Source organism: Bos mutus, chromosome 22 (genome assembly GCF_027580195.1).
Source record: "Bos mutus isolate GX-2022 chromosome 22, NWIPB_WYAK_1.1, whole genome shotgun sequence".
Taxonomy (NCBI): Eukaryota; Metazoa; Chordata; class Mammalia; order Artiodactyla; family Bovidae; genus Bos; species Bos mutus.
In genome coordinates, this window is record NC_091638.1 from 11,705,507 (window position 1) to 11,728,765 (window position 23,259).

The window sequence follows — 23,259 nt, forward strand, 5'->3', positions numbered from 1 at the left end:
CTGTCTGTGACTTTCTCTGAGGTTCTTTGGAGGCAGGTCAAAGGTAATGGTGAGAATCCATTGTCCTGTCATTCCCAGGGCAGGGAAGGGGGCTGGGGAGACCACCCTGTTTGGGCAGGCCCACTTCTAACACTAGAACAACAGAGTCCCCACCACCACCCGGATGGTTCTATGAGCTCCTTACTGCACAGTGGGGGCAGGGGGAGGCTCACATTTTATGAACAATTGGACAAACCAGCCCATTTGCCTGCGCTCTCTCCACTTCCACCCCTCCCAGCATTACCACTTACTGTAGCCACCAGTCAGCCAGGAGAGGAAGGCCTTAAAGAAACAGGCTGCACAGGCCCTGCTGGTGGGCTCACAACGTTTGCACAGGCATGGGGCACATCATGTTGACTTCGTGGCCTCCTCACTCGGGCGAGGGTGCAGCTCCCGGAGAGTGAGAGCAGGATACTCTCAAGTACACAGTCTAGAACAGGGGCCCTGGCTTCCCAGCTCTGAGGATGGAAGCGCTACCAGAAATTAGAGGTGAGAGAGGCAGGCCCAACCACGAGAACAGGAAGTAGCCCAGGTACGTGGGCAAGCATCCTGGGCCTCAACTCAGGAAGTGGGTTTCAGGCTGTAGGACACACAGACACACCCCAGTAGTAAGAAGAGGACGGCTGTACCACCTCTGAGCAGCCGTCGTGCCATGGCGAGGATGAGTCACTGTGATGTCAACGCTGCTGCCCTGACAAGTGCAGGTCTCTCCCCACCTCAGTGGATGATCTCATAACCCACCTGATCGCACACACAGGATGGGTGGGAGTCGTCCTTGGCCCCTCTTCTCTGTCACTCCCTTTACACCCATCCATGAGTCTTCTCAAGTCCATCTTTTAGCTCCATCTCCAATCTGTTCCTCTCACCTGAATCCCAGCATCCTTCCCCTCTTTCCTGACCCCAGTGGAAGTTTCCTGATTGAGCTCCCTGATGCCTCCTGTTTCCACCAGTCTTTGTTTCATAGCAACTTGAGTGATCTCAGTACAATATACAGCTGACCACCAAACACCCAGCTTCAGACCCTTGATGGCCTCCTTCTGTCCTCAGAATAAAGTTTAAATTCCCTAATGTTGCCTGCAAACCCATTTATGATCTGGCCTTTGCCTAGGAGTTTTCCTCCACTCTCTGAGTTCCACCCCTGAACTTCTTTCCTTTCCAGCCATACGTGTGGCCCTCTCCTGGCTTTAGCTCAACGGGGTCCTTCTACATGGTGTGCCCCTTTCCCTTCTCTCCTGGCTTACTCCTACTTACATACAGTAAAATTTACTCGTTTTGGTGAATAGTTCCATCCCCCCAAGAAATTCCCTCATTCTCCTTAAAGCCAATGTTAGCTCCCATCACCAACTCTTGATAACCACTGATGTGTTTTCTGGCTTGCATTTTTTATAAGTGGGTATCCTATAAATGCACTCATTCAGTATATATGTGTAGCCTTTTTGAGAATGGTTTCTTTTACTCAGCATAATGAATTTGACATTCTTCTATGCTGTCGTGTATCTCTAGTCTGTTTCATATTTGTTGTTGAGAGTATTCCATTGCATAGATGTACAATTTATTTTTTTTCACCAGTAGAAAGAACATTTGGTTTTTTCCCACTTTTTGGAGATCATGAATATTGTTGCTATAAACATCTTCGTACAGGGTTTTGTAGGCACAAACTTTCTCACTTCACTTGGAAAAACACCTAGTTGTGTGGGACTGTTGTGTTACTTTATAAGAAACTGCCAAACTGTTTTTCAAAGTTGCTATACTAGTTTATAGGCTTCCTGGTAGCTCAGCTGGTAAAGAATCCTCCTACAATGCAGGAGACCCCAGTTTGATTTCTGGGTTGGGGAGAGCCCCTGGAGAAGGGATAGGCTACCCACTCCAGTATTCTTGGGCTTCCTTGGTGGCTCAGATGGTAAAGAATCAGGCTGCAATACGGGAAACTTGGGTTCAATCCCTAGGTGGGGAAGATCTCCTGGAGGAGGGCAGGGCAACCCATTCCAGGATTCTTGCCAGGAGAATCCCCATGAACAGAGGGCCTGGTGGGCTACAGTCCTTGGAGTTGCAAAAAGTCAGACATGCCCGAGCGACCATGCACAGCACAGCATACTAGTTTATATTCCTGTCACAATATATGACATTGAGTTGCCTCACCAACACTCAGTTGGTTTGTTCACCTGTTTGTCCATTCAATTTCTTAACATTCTACTAAGCACGTAGAGGTACTGCACTGGAGACTTTTTTTTTAAGTTCTTTATTGAATTTGTTACAGTATTGTTTCTGTTTTGATTTCTTTTGGCCGCCAGGCATGGGAGATCTTAGCTCCCAGACCAGGGATCCAATCTGCACACCCAGCATTAGAAGGCGAAGTCTTAACCACTGGACTGCCAGGGAAGTCCCTGCATTGTGGTTTTAATTTACACGTTCTTGATCACTAATAATGGTGAGTCTACTCATTCTTCTAAATCTCTGCTTGTTGTTCACTTCTACCCACAACCCGCTACTATACTTGCTTTCTCTGTAGACTGATTACTTTCCTGTCCTTTGTGGTTCCATGACAACAAACATTTTCTCCACCTTGACCACAACCCACTAAATGCAATTGTTTACCTGTTTCCACCTACCCAACACCCTGGAGAAACACACACACGCTTCCCCATACCTCACAAACCTACACACCCACTTCCCCACACTTCACACACGCATTCAGGCCACCAACTTCCCCACCCTGCCTGCAACCCCTGAGCTCTGCGAATGCAGAAGCAGCATCTTCCTTTGGTATCTCCAGCTCCCAGCACAGACCTGAAACAGAATCCTTACACAATAAATGTTAAATGAATGAATGAATAAATGCTGAACAAATTTGAGAATGGGCAGATGAAATAGAGAGACGCTTTGCAACCAGAAGGACCTGGCTGTGCCAATTAACCCTTTCTCTGTTGGTCCTCACCCTAAGCTCATCTTCAGTTCAGTTCAGTGGCTCAGTTCAGTTCAGTTCAGTCACTCAGTCGTGTCCAACTCTTTGTGACCCCATGAATCGCAGCACGCCAGGCCTCCCTGCCCATCACCAACTCCCAGAGTTTACCCAAACTCATGTCCACTGAGTCGGTGATGCCATCCAGCCATCTCATCCTCTGTCGTCCCCTTCTCCTCCTGCCCCCAATCCCTCCCAGCATCAGGGTCTTTTCCAATGAGTCAACTCTTCCCGTGAGGTGGCCAAAGTATTGGAGTTTCAGCTTTACCATCAGTCCTTCCAAAGAACACCCAGGACTGATCTCCTTTAGAATGGACTGGTTGGATCTCCTTGCAGTCCAAGGGACTCTCAAGAGTCTTCTCCAGCACCACAGTTCAAAAGCATCAATTCTTCAGCACTCAGCTTTCTTCACAGTCCAACTCTCACATCCATACATGATTACTGGAAAAACCATAGCCTTGACTAGATAGACCTTTGTTGGCAAGGTAATATCTCTGCTTTTTAATATGCTATTTAGGTTGGTCATAACTTTCCTTCCAAGGAGTAAGCATCTTTTAATTTCATGGCTGCAATCACCATCTGCAGTGATTTTGGAGCCCCAAAAATAAAGTCTGACACTGTTTCCACTGTTTCCCCATCTATTTGCCATGAAGTGATGGGACCAGATGCCATGATCTTAGTTTTCTGAATGTTGAGCTTTAAGCCAACTTTTTCACTCTCCTCTTTCATCAAGAGGCTTTTTAGTTCCTCTTCACTTTCTGCCATAAGGGTGGTGTCATCTGCATATCTGAGGTTATTGATATTTCTCCCGGCAATCTTGAGTCCAGCTTGTGCTTCTTCCAGCCCAGCGTTTCTCATGATGTACTCTGCAACATGAGAGAAAACTCTACACATGGACATCACCAGATGGTCAACACCGAAATCAGATTGATTATATTCTTTTCAGCCAAAGATGGAAAAGCTCTATACAGTCAGCAAAAACAAGACCAGGAGTGGACTGTGGCTCAGATCATGAACTCCTTATTGCCAAATTCAGACTTAAATTGAAGAAAGTAGGGAAAACCACTAGACCATTCAGGTATGACCTAAATCAAATCCCTTATGATTATACAGTGGAAATGAGAAATAGGTTTAAGGGACTAGATCTGATAGACAGAGTCCCTGATGAACTATGGACAGAGGTTTATGACATTGTACAGGAGACAGGGATCAAGACCATCCCCATGGAAAAGAAATGCAAAAAAGCAAAATGGCTGTCTGAGGAGGCCCTACAAATAGCTGTGAAAAGAAGAGAAGCGAAAAGCAAAGGAGAAAAGGAAAGATGTTAAGCATCTGAATGCAGAGTTCCAAAGAACAGCAAGGAGAGATAAGAAAGCCTTCCTCAGCAATCAATGCAAAGAAATAGAGGAAAACAACAGAATGGAAAAGACTGGAGATCTCTTCAAGAAAATTAGAGATACCAAGGGAACATTTCATGCAAAGATGGGCTCGATAAAGGCCAGAAATGGTATGGACCTAACAGAAGCAGAAGATATTAAGAAGAGGCGGCAAGAATACACAGAAGAACTGTACAAAAAAGATCTTTATGACCCAGATAATCACGATGGTGTGATCTCTCACCTAGAGCCAGACATCCTGGAATGTGAAGTCAAGTGGGCCTTGAAAGCATCACTACAAACAAAGCTAGTGGAGGTGATGGAATTCCAGTTGAGCTATTTCAAATCCTGAAAGATGCTGCTGTGAAAGTGCTACACTCAATATGCCAGCAAATTTGGAAAACGCAGCAGTGGCCACAGGACTGGAAAAAGTCAGTTTTCATTCCAATCCCAAAGAAAGGCAATGCCAAAGAGTGCTCAAACTACCGCACAATTGGACTCATCTCACACACTAGTAAAGTCATGCTCAAAATTCTCCAAGCCAGGCTACAGCAATATGTGAACCGTGAACTTCCTGATGTTCAAGCTGGTTTTAGAAAAGGCAGAGGAACCAGAGATCAAATTGCGAACATCCGCTGGATCATGGAAAAAGCAAGAGTTCCAGAAAAACATCTATTTCTGCTTTATTGACTATGCCAAAGCCTTTGACTGTGTGGATCACAATAAACTGTGGAAAATTCTGAAAGAGATGGGAATACCACACCACCTGACCAGCCTCTTGAGAAACCTGTATGCAGGTCAGGAAGCAACAGTTAGAACTGGACATGGAACAACAGACTGGTTCCAAATAGGAAAAGCTCATCTTAGTAAAGGCGATACCGCTGTGCGCGTATTTGAGGATGACGGCTTCAAGGCACCCTCCTACGGACGGAAGGCGGAAGAGGCAGGCCGGAAGTGCGGCAGGGAGTTAGCGGCGTCTCAGTTGCCATGGAGACTGGAAAGCGCGAGCGGCAGTCGGCTGAGTCTGGATCCTACGCTTTCGCTGGGGCAACGTGGACGCCCAGCCCGCGTCTGGCCCGGATTCGCAGCCCTAGCCAGTCCACCTGGCTCTCCTCCCTCGCCTACTCCGAGTCCTTCCACCATGGCTTCGGGGGTCGGCGCCGCTTCGTCGCGCAGCTTTCGCTCCCGCCGCTCCCCGAGCCGCAACTGCTGCGGTTGCGCCCCACCTCTCTGCGCACCCAAGACATCTCGTACTTGCTCACCGGCGTCTTCCGCAACCTGTACACCGCCGAGGTGATAGGGGAGGAGGTGAGCTCGAATTTGATCAAGGCTCGCGGCAGCGAGGATGCGCGGCACGAGGAGTTCGTGGACCAGCTGCAGCAGGTAACAGGGTACCGCGCCCCGCTCGCTTCTCCTTGTGCTCACCCAGGGGATGGCGGGGTCGCGTCTGCGGCTGTGCGGGGACCCAGGGCGCGACTCAGCCACTCGGCAAATGTCAGCCCCTGTCGGGTGCAGCCGCTGTTCCAGGCACGGGGTACGCAGCTGGGAAGAGCAGACCAAGTCCGTTCCGCCGTATATCCTACGTTGTAGTGGAAGGACACTATATGCGCTCTTAGGCAAATACACACTCTCTACACACATAAGGTGTATATCTGCAGCACCTATCTCTTTACATCTCTACACAGACAATGCATATATAAGTGAAACGACAGAAAGCAGAATAGTTGTTTTCCTGGCGATGATAAAGCTAAACGTCACGTCCGCTCTGGGGTGCCTGCCTTTGTGTCACAAACCACAATCTTAACCATTGAGAGGCATCCGTGCCCAGATTTTAGGAAGCATGCCCAGTCTCTGGAACACCAGCTCTGCTTCCTGAGCTGTATAAGGACAGCAGCTGTCCTGAGTCCTCTCTGATAAGGCCTCTCTGACTGCTGGCCACGCTGCCCACGACTTTCTTAAAGGAGTCTCAGCTGAATGCTTTCAAGCAGCTGAGGTGAATTCTGAAGGGGTCGACACCTGGAGGCTTTCAGTTCACTATGCTCTCTGCAGCTAGGTAGCAAGTCCTTCTATCCTGAGTGACACAACCCTTTGTCTACCACAGGTGGTGTGTTAACTCGCATTTGGTATTTCAGAGTTTGGATGACAGAACTCTTTACTGAGAACCCAGTAGTCAGGAGACAGGGTTTGAGACTTGGCACTGTTCCTGACTTTACTGTAAAAGCTTTATGCCATTTCCCTCCGTGGGTCTTAGAGTTCAGCTCTGTCTGGTTAGACCAGGTGGTCTCTGCAGTTCTGTGACTGTTCTGAGCTTCATGGGAAACAATGCTGCTCAGGTGAGGTTGAGTCATCTCACCATATTTCTGTGCATCTGATCACCCACCTGCCAGATTCGGGAGCTCTATAAGCAGCGGCTGGATGAAGTTGAAATGTTGGAGAGACACATCATTCAGGCCCGTGCACGGGCCCTTGCGGAGAAAGAGCGGGCCATGCACCAGGCCAAAGTACAGTTCCTTGAGCCATTTATCAAGATGCCTCCAGGTGTGTATGATGAGCTGCTCTATGCCTTTCACCCTAACCCCCCAGTTGTTAATATATTATTGTATTACCTCATTGAAAGAAAGTGAAGTCGCTCAGTCATGTCCGGCTCTTTGCGACCCCATGGACAGTAGCCTACCAGGATCCTCTGTCCATGGGATTTTCCAGGCAGGAGTACTGGAGTGGGTTGCTGTTTCCTTCTCTAGGGGATCTTCCCGACGCGAGGATCAAACCCGGGTCTCCCGCATTGTAGGCAGACTCTTAACTGTCTGAGCCACCAGGTAATGGACGTCATGAAAATGAAAAATTGTGCATCAAAAGACTTACCAACAGAGTAAAAATGCAACCCACAGAACCGCTCTAGTCTTTTTTAAAATGTCTGGAGAGTGAGTTGCACCAGTGTTGTTCCATTATCACCGAACACTCCAGTGTGCATGTCTCCAGAGCAGAGTCTCACCTACATAACCAGCACACAACCCCCTAAGCCAGGGAGTCAGCGTGGAGGCAGTGTTATCCTCCAGCTCACAGATGGCCTGCAGGTTTTACCTGCTACTCCACAGCGTCCACTTCTCCTCTGTGGTCTAGCATCCTGTCTAGGAAGCCGTGCTGCATGCCACTGTCATGTCTCACTTTTAGACTTTTCATTTGGGACCCTTCTTTGAACTTTTCCTGTCTTTTATGTTCTTGACCATTGAGTTTTCCCCCAGGTTTTAAAAATTGTGGTAAAATGCACGTAACATAAATTTACCCTCAACTATTTTTAAGAGTACAGTTCAGTGGTATTAAATACATTCATTATTTTATACAAACATCATCACCATCCATCTCCATAACTCTTTTCATCTCACACAACTGATATGTGCATTAAAAATACCTTCACAGTCCCTCTGTCCCTCCAGCCCCTGGCGACCACCATTCTACTTTCTGTCTCTGTAATTCTGACTGCTCTAAGTAGTATTCACATAAGTGGAATCATGCAGTGTTTGTCTTTTTGTGGCTAGCGTGTTTCACTTAGTGTAATGCCCTCAAGGTTCATCCATATTGTAGCCTGTGTCAGAATTTCCTTCCTTCATATGTTAAATAATATTGTGTTTGTATATTACATTTTGCTTATCCATTCATCAGCTGATGAACGCTTGGGTTGCTTCCAGGTGTTAGCTGTTCTGAATAATGCTGCTCTGAAATCGGACGTACAAATACCTCTTTGGTTTTGTGTCTAGAAGGGGAATTGTTAGATCATATAGTAGTACTATTTTAATTTTTTGAGGAACCACCATACTGTGCCACAGTGCCTGCACCATTTTTACTTTCCCACCAACAGTATACAGGATTCCCATTTCTCCATACCCTCACCAACACTTATTTTCTGGTTTTTTGATGGGGGTGGGTGTGGGGGTGTGTGTGTGGGGAGGGGTGTGTGTGGGGGGAGGGGTGTGTAGCCATCCTGATGGGTGTGAGGGGGTACCTCATTGTGGTTTTAATTTTGCATTTCCCTGATGATGAGTGATTTTGAGTACCTTTTCATGTGTTTATTTACCATTTGTGTATCTTCTTTGGAGAAATGTCTTTTCAAGCCCATTTTTTTTTGCGGGGGGTCACATTTCACATATTTATTGGGAGCCGTCAGGGAGGGGACCTCTCCCTGTTGATGGAGGAGCTCACAGTTTGTTCAGCCACTCCAGGCTTGGGCCCCGGGGGTCCTGAGGGTAGCTGGGCATGTTGCCATCGTCTTAGAGGGGCACTGGGAACTTCTAGGGTATGATGGCCTGTTGATCATGACCGAGTACTTGGTGTTGCGGCTGAGTGTGGGCAGAATGACAGGGACACCCCCACTGGTGAAGGACACCACCAGCACCAGTTCCTTGGCACAGACATTGTTGAGGGAGGCTGCGATTCTCTCGGCCAGCCTGATCTTAGCAGCAGTGAGGGCACGCACAGCACTCCTCAAGCCTGTTCTTAATCCATCGTATTGTTGGTGAGTTTTAGGAATTCTCTGTATATCCTGGTTATTAATCCCTTACCAGATACATGATTTGAAAATGTTTCTCTCGTTCTGTGTTTTTCCTCTGATGCACATTTTTAATTTTCATGAAGTCCAATTTGTTTATTTTTCTTTTGTCTTCTGTGCCTTTGGTGTAGCTAAGAGATCATTGCTAAATGCAGTGTTGTGAAGTTTTGGCCCTGTGTTTTCTCCTAGAGTTTATTAGGTGTTGGTCTTGGATTTTAGGTCTTGGATTTAAGGTCTTTGATTAATTTTGAGTTACATAGTGTTACAGAAGGATCCAACTTCATTCTTATACATAAAGATGTCCAGATTTCCTGGCATCATTTGTTGAAAAGACTGTCCTTTCCCTATTGATTGGCCTTGACGCCATTGTCAAAAATCATTTGACCGTATGTATGAGGGTTTATTCCTGGGCTTTCTATTCTATTTTGTTGGTTTCTGTGTCCACTTATGCTAGTACTATGTTCTTATTACTGTAGCTTTCTTCTAAGTTTTGAAATCAGCAAGTGTGGGTCCTCCAGCTTTGTTTGTTCAAGATTGTTTTGACTATTGGATATTCCTTGAGATTCCATAATGGATTTTAGGATGGGTTTTACTATTTCTCGGAGAGGGCAATAGCACCCCACTCCAGTACTCTTGCTTGGAAAATCCCATGGATGGAGGAGCCTGTTAGGCTGCAATCCATGGGGTCGCTAAGAGTCGGACACGACTGAGTGACTTCACTTTCACGCATTGGAGAAGGAAATGGCAACCCACTCCCGTGTTCTTGCCTAGAGAATCCCAGGGACGGGGGAGCCTGGTGGGCTGCCATCTATGGGGTCGCACAGAGTCGGACACGACTGAAGTGACTTAGCATAGCATAGCATTACTATTTCTGTCATAAAAAATGTCATTGGGATTTTGATAGAGATTTCATTGAATCCATGTTTTGCTTTGGGTAGTATTGACACTTTTAAAAGAATATTTTGGCTATGCTGGGTCTTTGTCCTGGCACTCAGGCTCTTCATTGCTGTGCACCTACTTTTTCTAGCTGCAGCGAACAGAGGCTACTCTCTAATTGTAGAGAGGTTTCTGGCATGGGCTGCTTCTTGCAGTGGCTTCTCTTGTTGCGAGCACAGGAACTCTAGAGCGCCGGCTCAGCAGTTGTGACGCATGGGCTTAGTTGCCCTGTGGCGTGTGGAATCTTCCCGGAGCAGGAGTCAAACCCGTGTCCCCTGCATTGGCAGGTGGATTCTCAAGCACTAGGGAAGTCCCAGTGTTGGCATTTTTAACCATATGAAGTCTTTAATCCATGAACATGGGATGTATTTCCATTTATATCCTCTTTCATTTTTTTTCAGCAACGTTTTGTATTTTTTATTATATAAGTCTTCGATCACCATGGTTAATTCTCAACTATCGTATCCTTTCTGATGCTCTTGGGAATGGAATTGTTTTCATAATTTCCTTTTCAGAGTGTTCATTTTAGTGTATAAAAATGCATCAGATTTTTGTGTGCTCACTTTATGTCCTGCTACTTTGCTGAGTTCACTTATTAGTTCTAAAAGAGGTTTTTTTTGTGTATGAAATCTTTAGTGTTTTCTGTGTGTGTGCATGCTCAGTCACTCATGTCTGACTCTTTGCGACCCTATGGACTGTAGCCCACCAGGCTCCTCTGTCTTTGGGATTCTCCAGGCAGGAATACTGGAGTGGGGGGTTTCCTTGGTGGTCCAGTGGTTAAGACTCCAGGCTTGCAATGCCAGGGGCCCTGGGTTTGATCCCTGGTCAGAGAACTAGATCCCACATGATGCAAGTGCTATATGCTGCAGTGAAGATTGAAGATCAGACCTGGCACAGCCAAACAAAAATGAATTAAAAAAATAGAGTACTGGAGTGGCTTGCCTGCCCTCCTCCAGGGGATCTTCCTGACCCAGGGATCAAACTTGTGTTTCCTGCATTATAGGCAGATTCTTTACTTCTGAGCCACTGGAGAATCCCGCTGTTTTCAACTGATAAGATCATATCATCCACAAACAGTAATAATTTTACTTCTTCCTTTCCAGTTTGGATGCCTTTTAATTCTCGCCTAGTTGTTCTGATTAGAACTTCTAGTATTATGTTTACTACAGATGGTGAAAGCAGGCATTCCTGCCTTGTTCCTGATCTTAGAGGAAAAGCTTTTAAGTCTTTCAGCACGGAGTATGACATTCGCTATGGGTTTTCATCCATGATTTTCACTATGTTGAAATAGTGAAACTATTTTCAAACTATGTTGAAACAGTTTCTGGTTGTCCCTAGTCCTTTGTGTTTATTTTTTTAATCATGAAAGGATGCTGACGTTTTTCAAACAATTTTCTGTATCAGTTGAGGTGATCATGGGACTCTTTCCCCCTTCATTCTGTTACTGTGGTGTATTACATTGATCGAGTTTTGTATGTTGAACCATCCTTGCATCACAGGAACAGATCACAGTTGATAATGCTGAATTTGTGAGGATTTTTGCATCCGTGTTCATAATGGATGTAGTCTTCTTGTAGTGTCTTGATCTGGCTTTATATCAGGATAATGCTAGCCGCTTGAATGAGATAAGAACTGTTCCCTCCTCTTCCAATTTTTTGTGAAAAATTTGAGGATTGATATTAATTCTTTAAATGCACTTGAGAAGAATGTGTATGCCATTATTGTTCGATAGAGTGTTCTATATGTCTGTTAGATCTAGTTAATCTATTGGGCTGTTTGAATCCTCTGTTTCATTACTTGTCTTTTGCCTGGTTCTTCTTTCTATTACTATAAATGGGTACAGAAGTGTCCAACTAGTATTATCGTAGAACTATCTATTTCTCCCATCAGATCTGTCATTTTCTGCTTCATTATTTTGATGATCTGTCATGAGATGTGTAAATGTTTATGCTTATTGTATCTTCTTGCTCTATTGAATCTTTTATTGGTATGTAATGTCTTTCTTTGCTTTATTTGCTTCTTGTAACCTTTTTTGATTAAAAAGTCTTTTTTTCCTCTATTAGTATAGCTACTTCCTTTCCTGACTACTATTTGCATAGAAATCTTTTTTCACCTTTTCGTTTCCAATCTATTTGAGTCATTGGATCTAAAGTGAGTCTCCTGTAGACAGCAATCTAGTTGGATCATGTATTTTTATCTATTCTGCCAATTTTTGTCTTTTGACTGGAGAGTTGAATCCATGTACATTTAAAGTGAAAGAGATAGTCGCTCAGTCATGTCCAACTCTTTGCAACCCCATGAACTGTAGCCCACCAGGCTCCTCTGTCCATGGAATTCTCCAGGCAAGAATACTGGAATGGGTTGCCATTTTCTCCTCCAGGGATCTTCTTGAACCAGGGATCAAACCCGGGTCTCCTGCACTGCCTGCATATTCTTTACCATCTGAGCCACCAGGGAAGCCCAAATTACATTTAAAGTAATTACTCATAAGGAGGAACTTCTGTCACTTTGCTATTTTTTTGTCTTGTATCTCTGTTGTCCCTCATCTCCTACATTAGTTCAGTTCAGTTGCTCAGTCATGTCCAACTCTGCGACCCCATGGACGGCAGGCCTCCCTGTCCATCACCAACTCTCAGAGTTTACCCAAACTCATGTCCATTGAGTCAGTGATGCCATCCAACCATCTCATCCTCTGTTGTCCCCTGCTCCTTCCGCCTTCAATCTTTCCCAGCATCAGGGTCTTTTCAAATGAGTTAGCTCTTCGCAAGCAGGTAGCCACAGTATTGGAGTTTCAGCTTCAACATCAGTCCTTCCAAAGAACACCCAGGACTGGTCTCCTTTAGGATGGACTGGTTGGATCTCCTTGAAGTCCAAGGGACTCTCAAGAGTCTTCTCCAACACCACAGTTCAAAAGCATCAGTTCTTCAGTGTTACTGTCTTATTTTGTATTTAGTCAGTTTTTGTAGTGAAATGTTTAAATTTCCTTTTTTTAAATTTTCTTTTGAGTATATTCTACAGCTATTCTCTTTGTGGTTGCCCTAGGGATTACATTTAAAAGCCCAAAATTATAACATTCTCATTCGAATGTATACCAGCTTAACTTGAATAAATACAAAATTCTTTGTTTCTTTACATCTCCATCCCCACCCCTTTTGGTTGTTGATGTCACAGAATTACATCTTTATACATTGTGTGCCCAGAAATACCAACTAATCCATTAGTCTTGTAAATTATGTAGAAAATAAAGACTTGGAGTTACAAACCAAAGTCACTATAATACTAACATTTATGATAATACTAGCTTAATATAATACTAACTTTTCATACTACCGTATATTTTGGGGGCTTCCCAAGTGGCACTAGAGGTAAAGAACCTGCCTGCCAGTGCAGGAGACATAGGAGACTCAGCTTTAATCCCTGGGTTGGGAAGATACCTGGAGGATAGAGGGCATGGCAGCATGCTCCAATATTCTTGCCTGGAGAATCCCATGGACAGAGGAGCCTGGCAGGTTGCCGTCCGTGGGCTATAGTCACGAAGAGTCATGACTGAAGCAACTTAGCACATAACTTTGAACTTGTTTTTTTGTTTTAGCTTTAATAGTTTTTTTTTTTTTTTTCCTTTGAATGTATTAGTCTCTTAAATCATGTAGAAAATTTTCATGATTTTCCATGTATTTTCCCTTACTGACATCTTTATTTCTTCGTGTGGCTTGGAGTTACTGTCTAGCATCCTTTCACTGCACATTACAGAGCTCCTTTGAGCGTTGCCGGTCAGGTCTAGTGGTAACAGACGGCCTTGGCGTCTGTTTATCAGGAAATGTCTTAATTTCTCTGTCCCTTTTAAGGACAGTTTTTACTGGATATAGGATTCTTGGTTAACAGTTTTTCCTTTTAGCACTTTGACTATATTGACCCACTGCCTTCTGGCTCCCAAAATTTCTGATGAAAAGTCTACTGACAACTTTATTGAGGATCTTTGGATGTGATGAGTCACTACTGCCTTGCTACTTTCAAGATTCTCTCTTTGTCTTTCAAATGTTTAATTATAACATGTGTCAATATGACACTTTGAGTTCATCTTATAATTCATGAGCTTCTTGGATGTCTATATTCATGTATTTCATTAAATCCGGGCCGTTTTCAGCCATTCTTTCTTTAGATATATCCTCTCTGCCCCTTTTTCCCTTTCTTTTCCTTCTAGGACTCCCACAATGTGTATGTTAGTTACTTGCTGGTGTCCCACAGGCCTCTTAGGCTCTCTTTACTTTTCTTCAATCTTTTTTCCTTTTCGTTTGGCTCAATAATTTCCTGTTTTTGAATCTTCAAGTTCACTGATTCTCTCTTATGCCTGCTCAGATATGCTTTTGAATCCCTTTAATAATGAGCTTTTCATTTCAGTTAGTGTTCTTTTCAGTTCCAACATGTCTTTTTAGCTTCCTTATAGGTTTTCTGCCTGTTGATATTTATGCTTTTTTGTACATCATTTTCTTGATATTCTCCACATGTTTTTTTATTAATAGCTCTATGAGCATCTTCAAGACAGTTGTTCTAAGCCTTTGCCTAGTATAACTGCAGTCAGGTCTTTTTCAAGGACAGTTGTTGTTGATTTAATTTTTTCCTTTGAATGGGCCATACTTTCTCATTTCTTTATATGTTTTCAATTTTTTTTTGTTAGAAACTGGACATTTGAATCTAATAATTATGTGACTTTAGAAATCAGATTCTCCCCCTTCCACAGAGCTTGCTGGTTATTTTGTAATTGTTTTTGTTTTTTTTTTCTTAGTTATTGTTGGCTGTCTATGCTGAGGTTCAGCCTGAGCTATAATCTTAAGGTTCTTTTCCGAACCCTTCCCTGAGTGTATGTGGTCATGTTCTGATTTCTCCCTAATCTGCAGTTGTTTTTGAATGTCTTAGTCTTTAATATCTGGCTTTCAAAAGAGGAAAAAGAAAGATGAAGGAGCAGGGTGCTAGCCATTTGAATTCCGTAGAAGTCACTTCCACCTGGAGGAGGCGGGGCATGCCACAATGTGGGAAGTGCTTCTTTGCCTGCACCTCTGTGGTCATCGGCAGTCAGAGCACAGATCCCAGGCATTTGGAGGACAGCCTCTTTTTGGGTCACCCACGCTGTCACGGGTTGTGTGTAGGTTGCCCCTGCCCTGGGACTGAGAGTGAGGGCTGGGTAGCTGCTCGTGTGCTAAGTTCACTGCAATTGCCTGTCCAGGCTTCCCCCTGGAAGTACAAGTCAAACAGATGCCATAGTTACAGAGTTGTCCAATTTGACTGATTCTACTAGTGCAACTTGCACCTAGGTGGAGAGACAGAGTCCTTGTGCTTTGTACGCCCATCTCCCCAGGATCCTCTCTTTTGACAGTTGTTTTTTTTAATTAGTTATTTTGGCTGTACCTGGTCTTAGTTGCAGCATGTGGGATCTAATTCCCTCACCAGGGATTGAATGCTGGCCCCTTGCGTTGGGCGCTCAGAGTGTTAGCCACTGGACCACCAGGGAAGCCCCTCCTGACAGTTCTTGAGAAGCCTCTCACTCTATAAGGTGGTTCTAATGTTTCCTCGTGACCAAACTCCAATTCATGCTTGGCAGCAGCACCATACAGATGATGCTGGTTGCGCCAGCCCTCCAGCACTTGGCTCCTCTCACTGCCACACATCAGGAGGCACAAGTGATGTTAGCCCTGGTCACCTGGTCACCTTCGTGTCTCCACGTTAAATTCTCCACATTAGATTGTAACTGACTAGTATTTTGTGGAGAGGTATTCTCAGATTTGACCAGTATGTTTTTTCCTCATCAAATCCCTACACCAGCAGTGAGCCAGCGGTGCTAAGAGCTCTTTTCAGTCTACCATCTCTATGATGATACTTGGTAAATTTTTTTGTCAAAGAAACTGGGTCATTTTTTCTATACATTTGTCTACAGTTTGGATTTTGCTGATTTCACCGTTGTGGTATCATTTAACCTGTTCTTATCCCTGTATTCCTTGCAGTTCACTAGTTATTTCTAGAGACTTTATGAGATTTAAGTTCAACTTTTTAGAGGAGAAGGGGAGAGACCAGTTCATAGATGGTGCTGTGTGCTCCCTTCAGGAGATGCATGGTGTTTGATATCTCTTGTTTTCATGATGCTGCCAGTTTTTGCCTAGATATATTGTTTCATTAGGGGTTACAAACTATAATGCTAATGGTACTGAAATACTTCTGTAAAGAGAAACTTTTCTGTGATGACTCTGATTACCCCGAGATAGGAGCAGAATTAATTCTTTCCCTTTATCTGCCAGTTTTTAAAATAATGAGTTGGTTTCCCTCACATCTTCCAAAGATGAGTAAAAAGGTTTGGCTGGTTGGTTTTTCCTATCATTATGAACTCATGGATTTCATAACTAATTATGTTTATTGTCCTGTTGATGCTCAGACTGTCCCATCTTTAGCCACTTGGAGCCTTTTCAAGTTGATGCCTGACTCTGTTGGCATAGCACTGGTTGCCTGTGGTAAACTTCCTTACTTTCTGGAATGATCGGAAGTTCCAGGTTCATCTTGTGTGTCTATTGCTCCAGACCTGGAATCGGCCATTTCTCCAAGAAGTCCTAGTACCTTATAGTCCCCTCAAAGACTTTGATCTGTCATCCTGCATCCCTGAAAATCGTCCTTTTCCAGGGCAGCAGAGACAGTGCTTTTAGGGTGAGGAGACCTGGCGTGTCTGTGGCCTGCAGGGAGGGAGAAGTAGAAGATACAGTGGCTTCAGAAAGCTCTACACTTATGGGGTGCTGCTGGGGACCAGATGATGGGTAAGATGCTTCACGAATGTTATTCCACGGAATCCTTCCAACAACCCTGCAAGACAGGTTTTCTCTCCATTTACAGGTGTAAGAATTGAGACAGGACCTCAGATCATTCCCTAAATTCCCACAGCTCAAAAGGGCTGGGACCCAGCTTTGAACTTGTGTCTATCGTGAAAGCCCATGTCTGTCTCTGTCAGGAGGAGGGGGAAGGCCTGTTTTCCACGGACAGTGTCACATGGTTGCAGATGGCTTCCCCTAGGGTGTGTGGGGCCCTGTCCCCGTCAGGTCTGCCCTCGCTGAAGCTCAGCCCTGTGAGACAGTGAACACCCAGTGCAGATTCTGTGTCTCCTCCTGTCCCCACTTCTCCGCAGCAGTCGTGTAGCTGCCAGACCCCCTCCCTCAGTCGTGGATTCAGGCAGAGATGACTGGTAGTGGATGCTTGGGAGGATTTGTTGGTTGCCTGCTATCTGGCAAGTCCCCGGAGTCGGATACTGTCCCTGTCTTTGGTAGGATTCTTCTGGCTAGAGATCAGGGGAGATTACGTAATTATTTGTTTGTTTGCTTTTAAGGAAAGTGGAATAAAACATTGAGAATGAAGTGAAGTCGCATCCGACTCTTTGCGACCCCATGGACTGTAGCCTATCAGGCTCCTCCGTCCATGGGATTTTCTAGGCATGAGTGCTGGAGTGGATTGCCATTTCTTTCTCCAGGGGATCTTCCCGACCCAGGAATCAAACCTGGGTCTCCCGCATTGCAGGCAGACGCTTTACTGTCTGAGCCACCAGGGAAATTCTCAAACATTGAGAACTGGGAAACAAACATCAGCCAAGAGCATTTCCCAATGACCTTCATTTTATTTTTTTACCCAAGATAATATTAAGTTATGGGCTTCTTAGATGGTGCTAGTGGTAAAGAACCCCCCTGCCAATACAGGAGATTTTAAGAGACATGGGTTTGATCCCTGGGTTAGGAAAATCCCCTGGGTTAGGAAATTCCCCAGTGGGAAATGGCAGCCCACTCCAGTATTCTTGCATAGAGAATCTCCATGGACAGAGGAGCCTGGCAGGCTGCAGTCCATGGGATCGCAGAGTCGGACAGACTGAGTGACTTAGCACGCAATATTAGGTTATAAGTGGACATTATCCACCTTGGTTTCTCAGCCTTCTGCTGACAAGGTTTCTCTTTTTTATTTCAGAAATAGCAGAAGTAGAGACCTTAATCCAGTTCCCTGGACACCTTTCTGGTTCTGCTTCTCAGGGTAGAGAGTGGTGTCCCAAGAACCTCTTTTGTAACTTGGATGATTGATCGTGAAGATGATTGTTATTTGAGGCACTGAAGTAACCTTTCTCTCTTTGCTAATACAAATGTCACAAGGTGGAAAATGTGTGTAAATTCTCCAGACAGAGGGAGAAAGAGCAGAAGTCTGCAGAATGTTCTGTTTTTTGTTTGTTCCCTTTCCTTGCTGGTGTCTTATCTGCATTATCTTTTGGGAAAGGGAGCAGCCAGTGCCTTGCAGTCCCATGCTCAGGGGCAGGGTCCATGTAGGAAGCCCACCCTTCCTACAAGAGGTCACAAGGCCAGTGCAGGGTGCCCAAGGCTTACCTGGTCCACCATCCATGCCTGAGGTGGAGAGAGACTTCCCAAAGCCCTGATAACAAGCTGCACCCCACCAGCCTGCTCCTGCAGACACAGAGCTGCCCGTGGCCTAGGGGAGGACCTTGGAGGGAATGGTATCAGAACAGAGAGGATACATCTCCTTGCCACATGGCCTTTGCCATTTTTCTGGAAGCTTTATCTTATCTTTTACTATTTCAAATAGGCCATTGCCAGGTCCTTGGGAACTGGGCTGGACTGTGTCAGTTTGGCATTGCTGCCACTCCCTGCTGAGGGCTCTGTATTGCAGAGGAGAAGCCTGGGATCCACATTTGCCCAGAATGACCCTTTCAGCTGTGGTTCTGGGATGGATCAATGAGAGGCTCTTGGTGAATTTTGGAAGGAAACCTCTGTTCTCCAGAAACAGGTGCGGGCAGATGACTGAGCAGTTTTGAGTTTCACAGCAAGAGTCCAGATCATGTCCTAAGAGCCCCTTGCTTCAGTGCTGTGGGCTGAAGTTCTTCATGATGAGTTAATTCCCTGACCTCTCTCCCACTCTGTAATCCCCTACATTCAAACAACCTCCCCTTTATTTGGCTGCAGCACAGCTTGTGCGATCCTAGTTCCCCAGTGAGGGATTGAACCTGCCTCCCCTGCAGTGGAAGCATAACCTGTGCCCCCTGCAGTCCACATAACCCCTGGACCATCAGGGAAATCCCAGAAAGTCCTCTTAAAGCACCATGTTTGTTAATGGAACAAGCAACAAAGCTTGAAAACTTTCGAGTCTTCCATTCACCCTATTTTTTCCTTAATTTTTATCAAAGTAGTAGTGCACATGATTCTTTTCTTTTCTTTTTGGGTTTTTTTTTTTTTTTTGGCTGTTCAGTTCAGTTGCCCAGTCATGTCCGACTCTTGGCAACCCCATGGACTGCAGCACGCCAGGCCTCCCTGTCCATCACCAACTCCTGGAGCTTGCTCAAACTCATATCCATTGAGTCGGTGATGCCATCCAACCATCTCATCCTCTGTCGTCCCCTTCTCCTCCCACCTTCAGTCTTTCCCAGCATCAGGGTCTTTTCAAATGAGTCAGTTCTTCGCATCAGGTGGCCAAAGTATTGGAGTTTCAGCTTCAGCGTCAGTCCCTCTAATGAATATTCAGGACGGATTTCCTTTAGGATTGACTGGTTGGATCTCCTTGTAGTCCAAGAGACTCAAGAGTCTTCTCCAACACCACAGTTCACAAGCATCAGTTCTGTGCTCAGCTTTCTTTATGTTCCAACTCTCACATCCATACATGACTACTGGAAAAACCAAAGCTTTGACTAGATGGACCTTTGTTGCCAAAGTAATGTCCCTGCTTTTTAATATGCTGTCTAGGTTGGTCATGACTTTTCTTCCAAGGAGCAAGCGTCTTTTAATTTCATGGCTGCAGTCACCATCTGCAGTGACTTTGGGAACCCAAGAAAATACAGTCTGTCACTGTTTCCACTGTTCCCCCATCTGTTTGCTGGGGGGTTTTGGCTGTGCTGAGTCTTTATTGGTGCACTCGGACTTTCTCTAGTTGGAGTGAGCAGCGACTGCTCTCTAGTTGCAGCGCGTGGGCTTCTCAGTGTCGTGCATTCTGTTGCACAGCACAAGCTCTAGGCATGCAGGCTTCAGTGGTTGTGGCTCGTGGGCTCTATAGTGCAGGCTAAGTAGTTCTGGTGCACTGGCTTAGTTGCCTAATCGTCTGTGGAATCTTGCCAGACCAGGGATTGAACTCATGTCCCCTGCATCGGCAGGCAGAGTCTTAACCACTGGACCACCAGGGAAGTCCTGTGTACATGGTTTTAAAAAATCAAATAGTTTAGAAAAACTTCTAATAAAATAGAAAAAATCCTCACCTACATATGTCATTACACATTTGTCCAAATCCATAGACTGTAGAATACCAAGAGTGAATCCTAATAGAAACTTCAGGGTTCGTGTGATAGTGGTGTGTCAGTGTCGGGATCTTCAGTTGTAAGAGATGTTGATAAAGGGGGAGGCTGTGCATGTGTGGGGGCAGAGAGTACATGGGAAGCCTCTGTACCTTCTTCTCAATTTTGCTACAAATCTAACACTGCTCGAAAAGTCTGTTGGAAAAAATCCTCTACCTCACCTTTCCCAACTTCAGTCCACCTGCCAGACATGGCCATTTTTAGCTCTAATTCTTCTGGAAGCCTCTCAATAACATACCTTTTCTACTGTTTCCATGCTCATCAACCCAAGATGTTATTTATCAACTTCCCCTTCTATTAAATGAGATCTCCTCTCCTGAGTCTGCTGGTCGGTTGGTGGTTGGCTGATCTAGCTGGGCTTAATTGGCTAGACCAACATCCAGCTGTGTGTCCAGCTGACCGTGGTTCCCTCTGCATGTTGGGTTCAAGTCTGCTCCATGTGGATTCCTGCTGGGGTCTAGGGTGAAGAGCCAGGAGCTCTTCTCATGACGATGGCAAAGACACAAGAGGGAATGCTCAGCTGCACAAGCACCTTTCAAAATCTTGCCATCATCCTGACATCATAGGGCCAACATCAAGGGTGAAGAGGTGGGCTCTGTCTCTAGTAATAGGAACTGCACACTCACATGGCAGGGGGTGTGGATACAGAGAAGAGTGAAAAATTGGGGCCACTCATCAATCTATTTCTCCTAACTCTTTTTTATTGATCTCTGCGAGTAACCAGATTTTGGCTCAAATAATACCACAACACAGCCTTGCCTAATGGTTAGCCTCTTATAAGTGACCAACTAAAATACTCACTGATAAGTTTCTTAAATCTCAAAATCACCACTGAGGAATTCTGTTAGGTGGTTTAGGCTGGGAGGATGAAGAAAGCTTGAGTGTAGTTTCTTTGACATCAATCTGCTTCGAAACATCTTTTCTCATTCCCTTCTGTGTAGTGAAGACCATCTTCAGATGGTGTGTGGACAACGAGTTGCTGCGGAAGCATCATTTGATCTGCCCGAATGATTACTACAGCGATACGGTGCCATTTTGCTCTGCACCTAAAGGTAAGGCATCTGTACTGCCTTCAAGCCTCTGACACCATTCCAGGGAAGTTCTTTAGTAGCAGGACCACAGCAGCCACCTTTGTCCCATTTCTTTGTTCATAGATCTTTTGATTGTGGCTATTGGGAGGGCCAGCTCTGAGCATGCCACTTCCTCACTAGCTTACTAACTCCTACGAGATAAAAGTCTCAGCTTCTCAAAGTGATGATATCCTAGTCAGTTGCCCAACAACAAGATGCGAAATTATTTTAAAATGTAGTTGAATGAATCACAAGAGGGCGGATCTGCAGACATAGACAAGCAAGGGAGCAAGTGTCTCATGGGTTCAGAACCCAGACCTAAGGGTTCTGCATACCCCTTACAGGCCAGGAGCCACTTTGAGTGTGGAGAGAAGCTTGGGAGCAGCGAAGGCTATGTGTGTGTGACTGTGATACTGGGCCAGTTTCCTGCGCTGTGGGAGGCAAGATCCTTTGAGAATGAGTGGGTGGGAAGCTGTCTTGTGGGTTTAAGCAGGAACGTAGTTTTGGAAGTGTATCTGTGTAGATCCTGTGACCAGACATCTGGATGGCAGCCTGCCGGTGCCAGGCTCCAAAGATAAGCTCGTCAGCAGCCCCAGTCAATGGAACTCTGATGATCTCCTGGGGGTTTGGAGCTGAAGAAAGCATTTGGGATAGGAGGATGGGGGTCCAGAGAATTGAGGATGTAGATGAAGAGAGAGTTTAACTGACAGCCTGGGCCATGCTGACAGGTGAGGCCAGAAAGTGGAAGCAGAACCAAGTGCCTGAGATACTCAGCCACTTATTCCAACCAACTTTCAAATACTATCTTAGGCAGGTAAATAAGGATGGAGTTGACGTGTACTGAGGATTTTTTTTTCCCCTGTGGGATCTAGTTCTATTTCTTTTTCAAATCAGTTTTATTGGAGTATAGTTGATTGACAGTGTTGGGTTATTTTTAGGCATATGGTAAGGTGAGTCAGCAGAGAAGGCAATGGCACCCCACTCCAGTACTCTTGCCTGGAAAATCCCATGGATGGAGGAGCCTGGTAGTCTGCAGTCCATGGGGTCGCTGAGAGTCAGGCATAACTGAGCGACTTCACTTTCACTTTTCACTTTCATGCATTGGAGAAGGAAATGGCAATCCACTCCAGTGTTCTTGCCTGGAGAATCCCAGGGACGGGGGAGCCTGGTGGGCTGCCGTCTATGGGGTCGCAGAGAGTCGGACATGACTGAAGCGAATTAGCAGCAGCAGCAGCAAGGTGAGTCAGTATACAATACATATAGTCCACTCTTTTTTAGATTCTGTTCCCATATAGGTCACTGCAGAGTACTGAGTAGGTGTTACTGAGCATTCACCTGGCACTGTGCTCGGAGATGTGATGGTACCAGTTTCACTGCTGGCAACGTTGAATATCCTCATTTAACCTTTTGGAGATGATTTTACAGTGTACAAAGCTAATACAGACTTTGATTTCTCATGTGAGCCTTTTAAAAAGCATGTTCACGTATGTGGTATGTGTGACAGTGGTCCTCTCCTGTTCCTGGCCATGTTTGACAAGTGAACAGATAATACAACATGAGCACTAGAGTCTCAAGGATGTAGAGTAAGTTCCAGGAGTACCTGAGATGCTGAAGGGCAATTATTTAATACATCTGGTGTAGGAAATATAAACATTTAGAAAAAAGAAGCTAGCGGTGCCTTCGGTAATTTCATTTAGTCATCTTGGATGGGTCACCTCTTCCCCTGGGTCTGGTAACTTCATGTTTTTCCTGGTGCCACAGGTGTCTCTGTCCCTGGATATTCAAAACCGACGTTTAGTTCTGAGAAACGTTCCATCCCAAAGAAGGAGCTGACCAAGAAGCCCGCATGCAGGAAGATGTCCTCTCAGTCTGCGGAGGAGACAGACTATACTATGGACAGCCTCACGTGGGACTCGTCTTTTAAGGCCAAGCTCAGATCCAGAGCAGCCATCAGGGTGAGTTTGAAGCCAGTTTGT

At 45.3% G+C, this 23,259-nt stretch overlaps 1 protein-coding gene across 1 annotated transcript in view; it reads left to right on the forward strand.

Moving 5' to 3' along the window:
- DLEC1 (DLEC1 cilia and flagella associated protein) overlaps positions 1-23,259 on the forward strand; it is a 98,816-nt gene that overhangs the window by 2,071 nt on the left and 73,486 nt on the right. Inside the window, exons 2-5 of the mRNA XM_070358927.1 lie at positions 2,331-5,757; positions 6,762-6,912; positions 21,155-21,265; positions 23,045-23,238. Of these exons, the coding sequence (XP_070215028.1) occupies positions 5,362-5,757; positions 6,762-6,912; positions 21,155-21,265; positions 23,045-23,238 (852 nt within the window). The 5' untranslated portion in view covers positions 2,331-5,361. The remainder of the gene's footprint in view (positions 1-2,330; positions 5,758-6,761; positions 6,913-21,154; positions 21,266-23,044; positions 23,239-23,259) is intronic.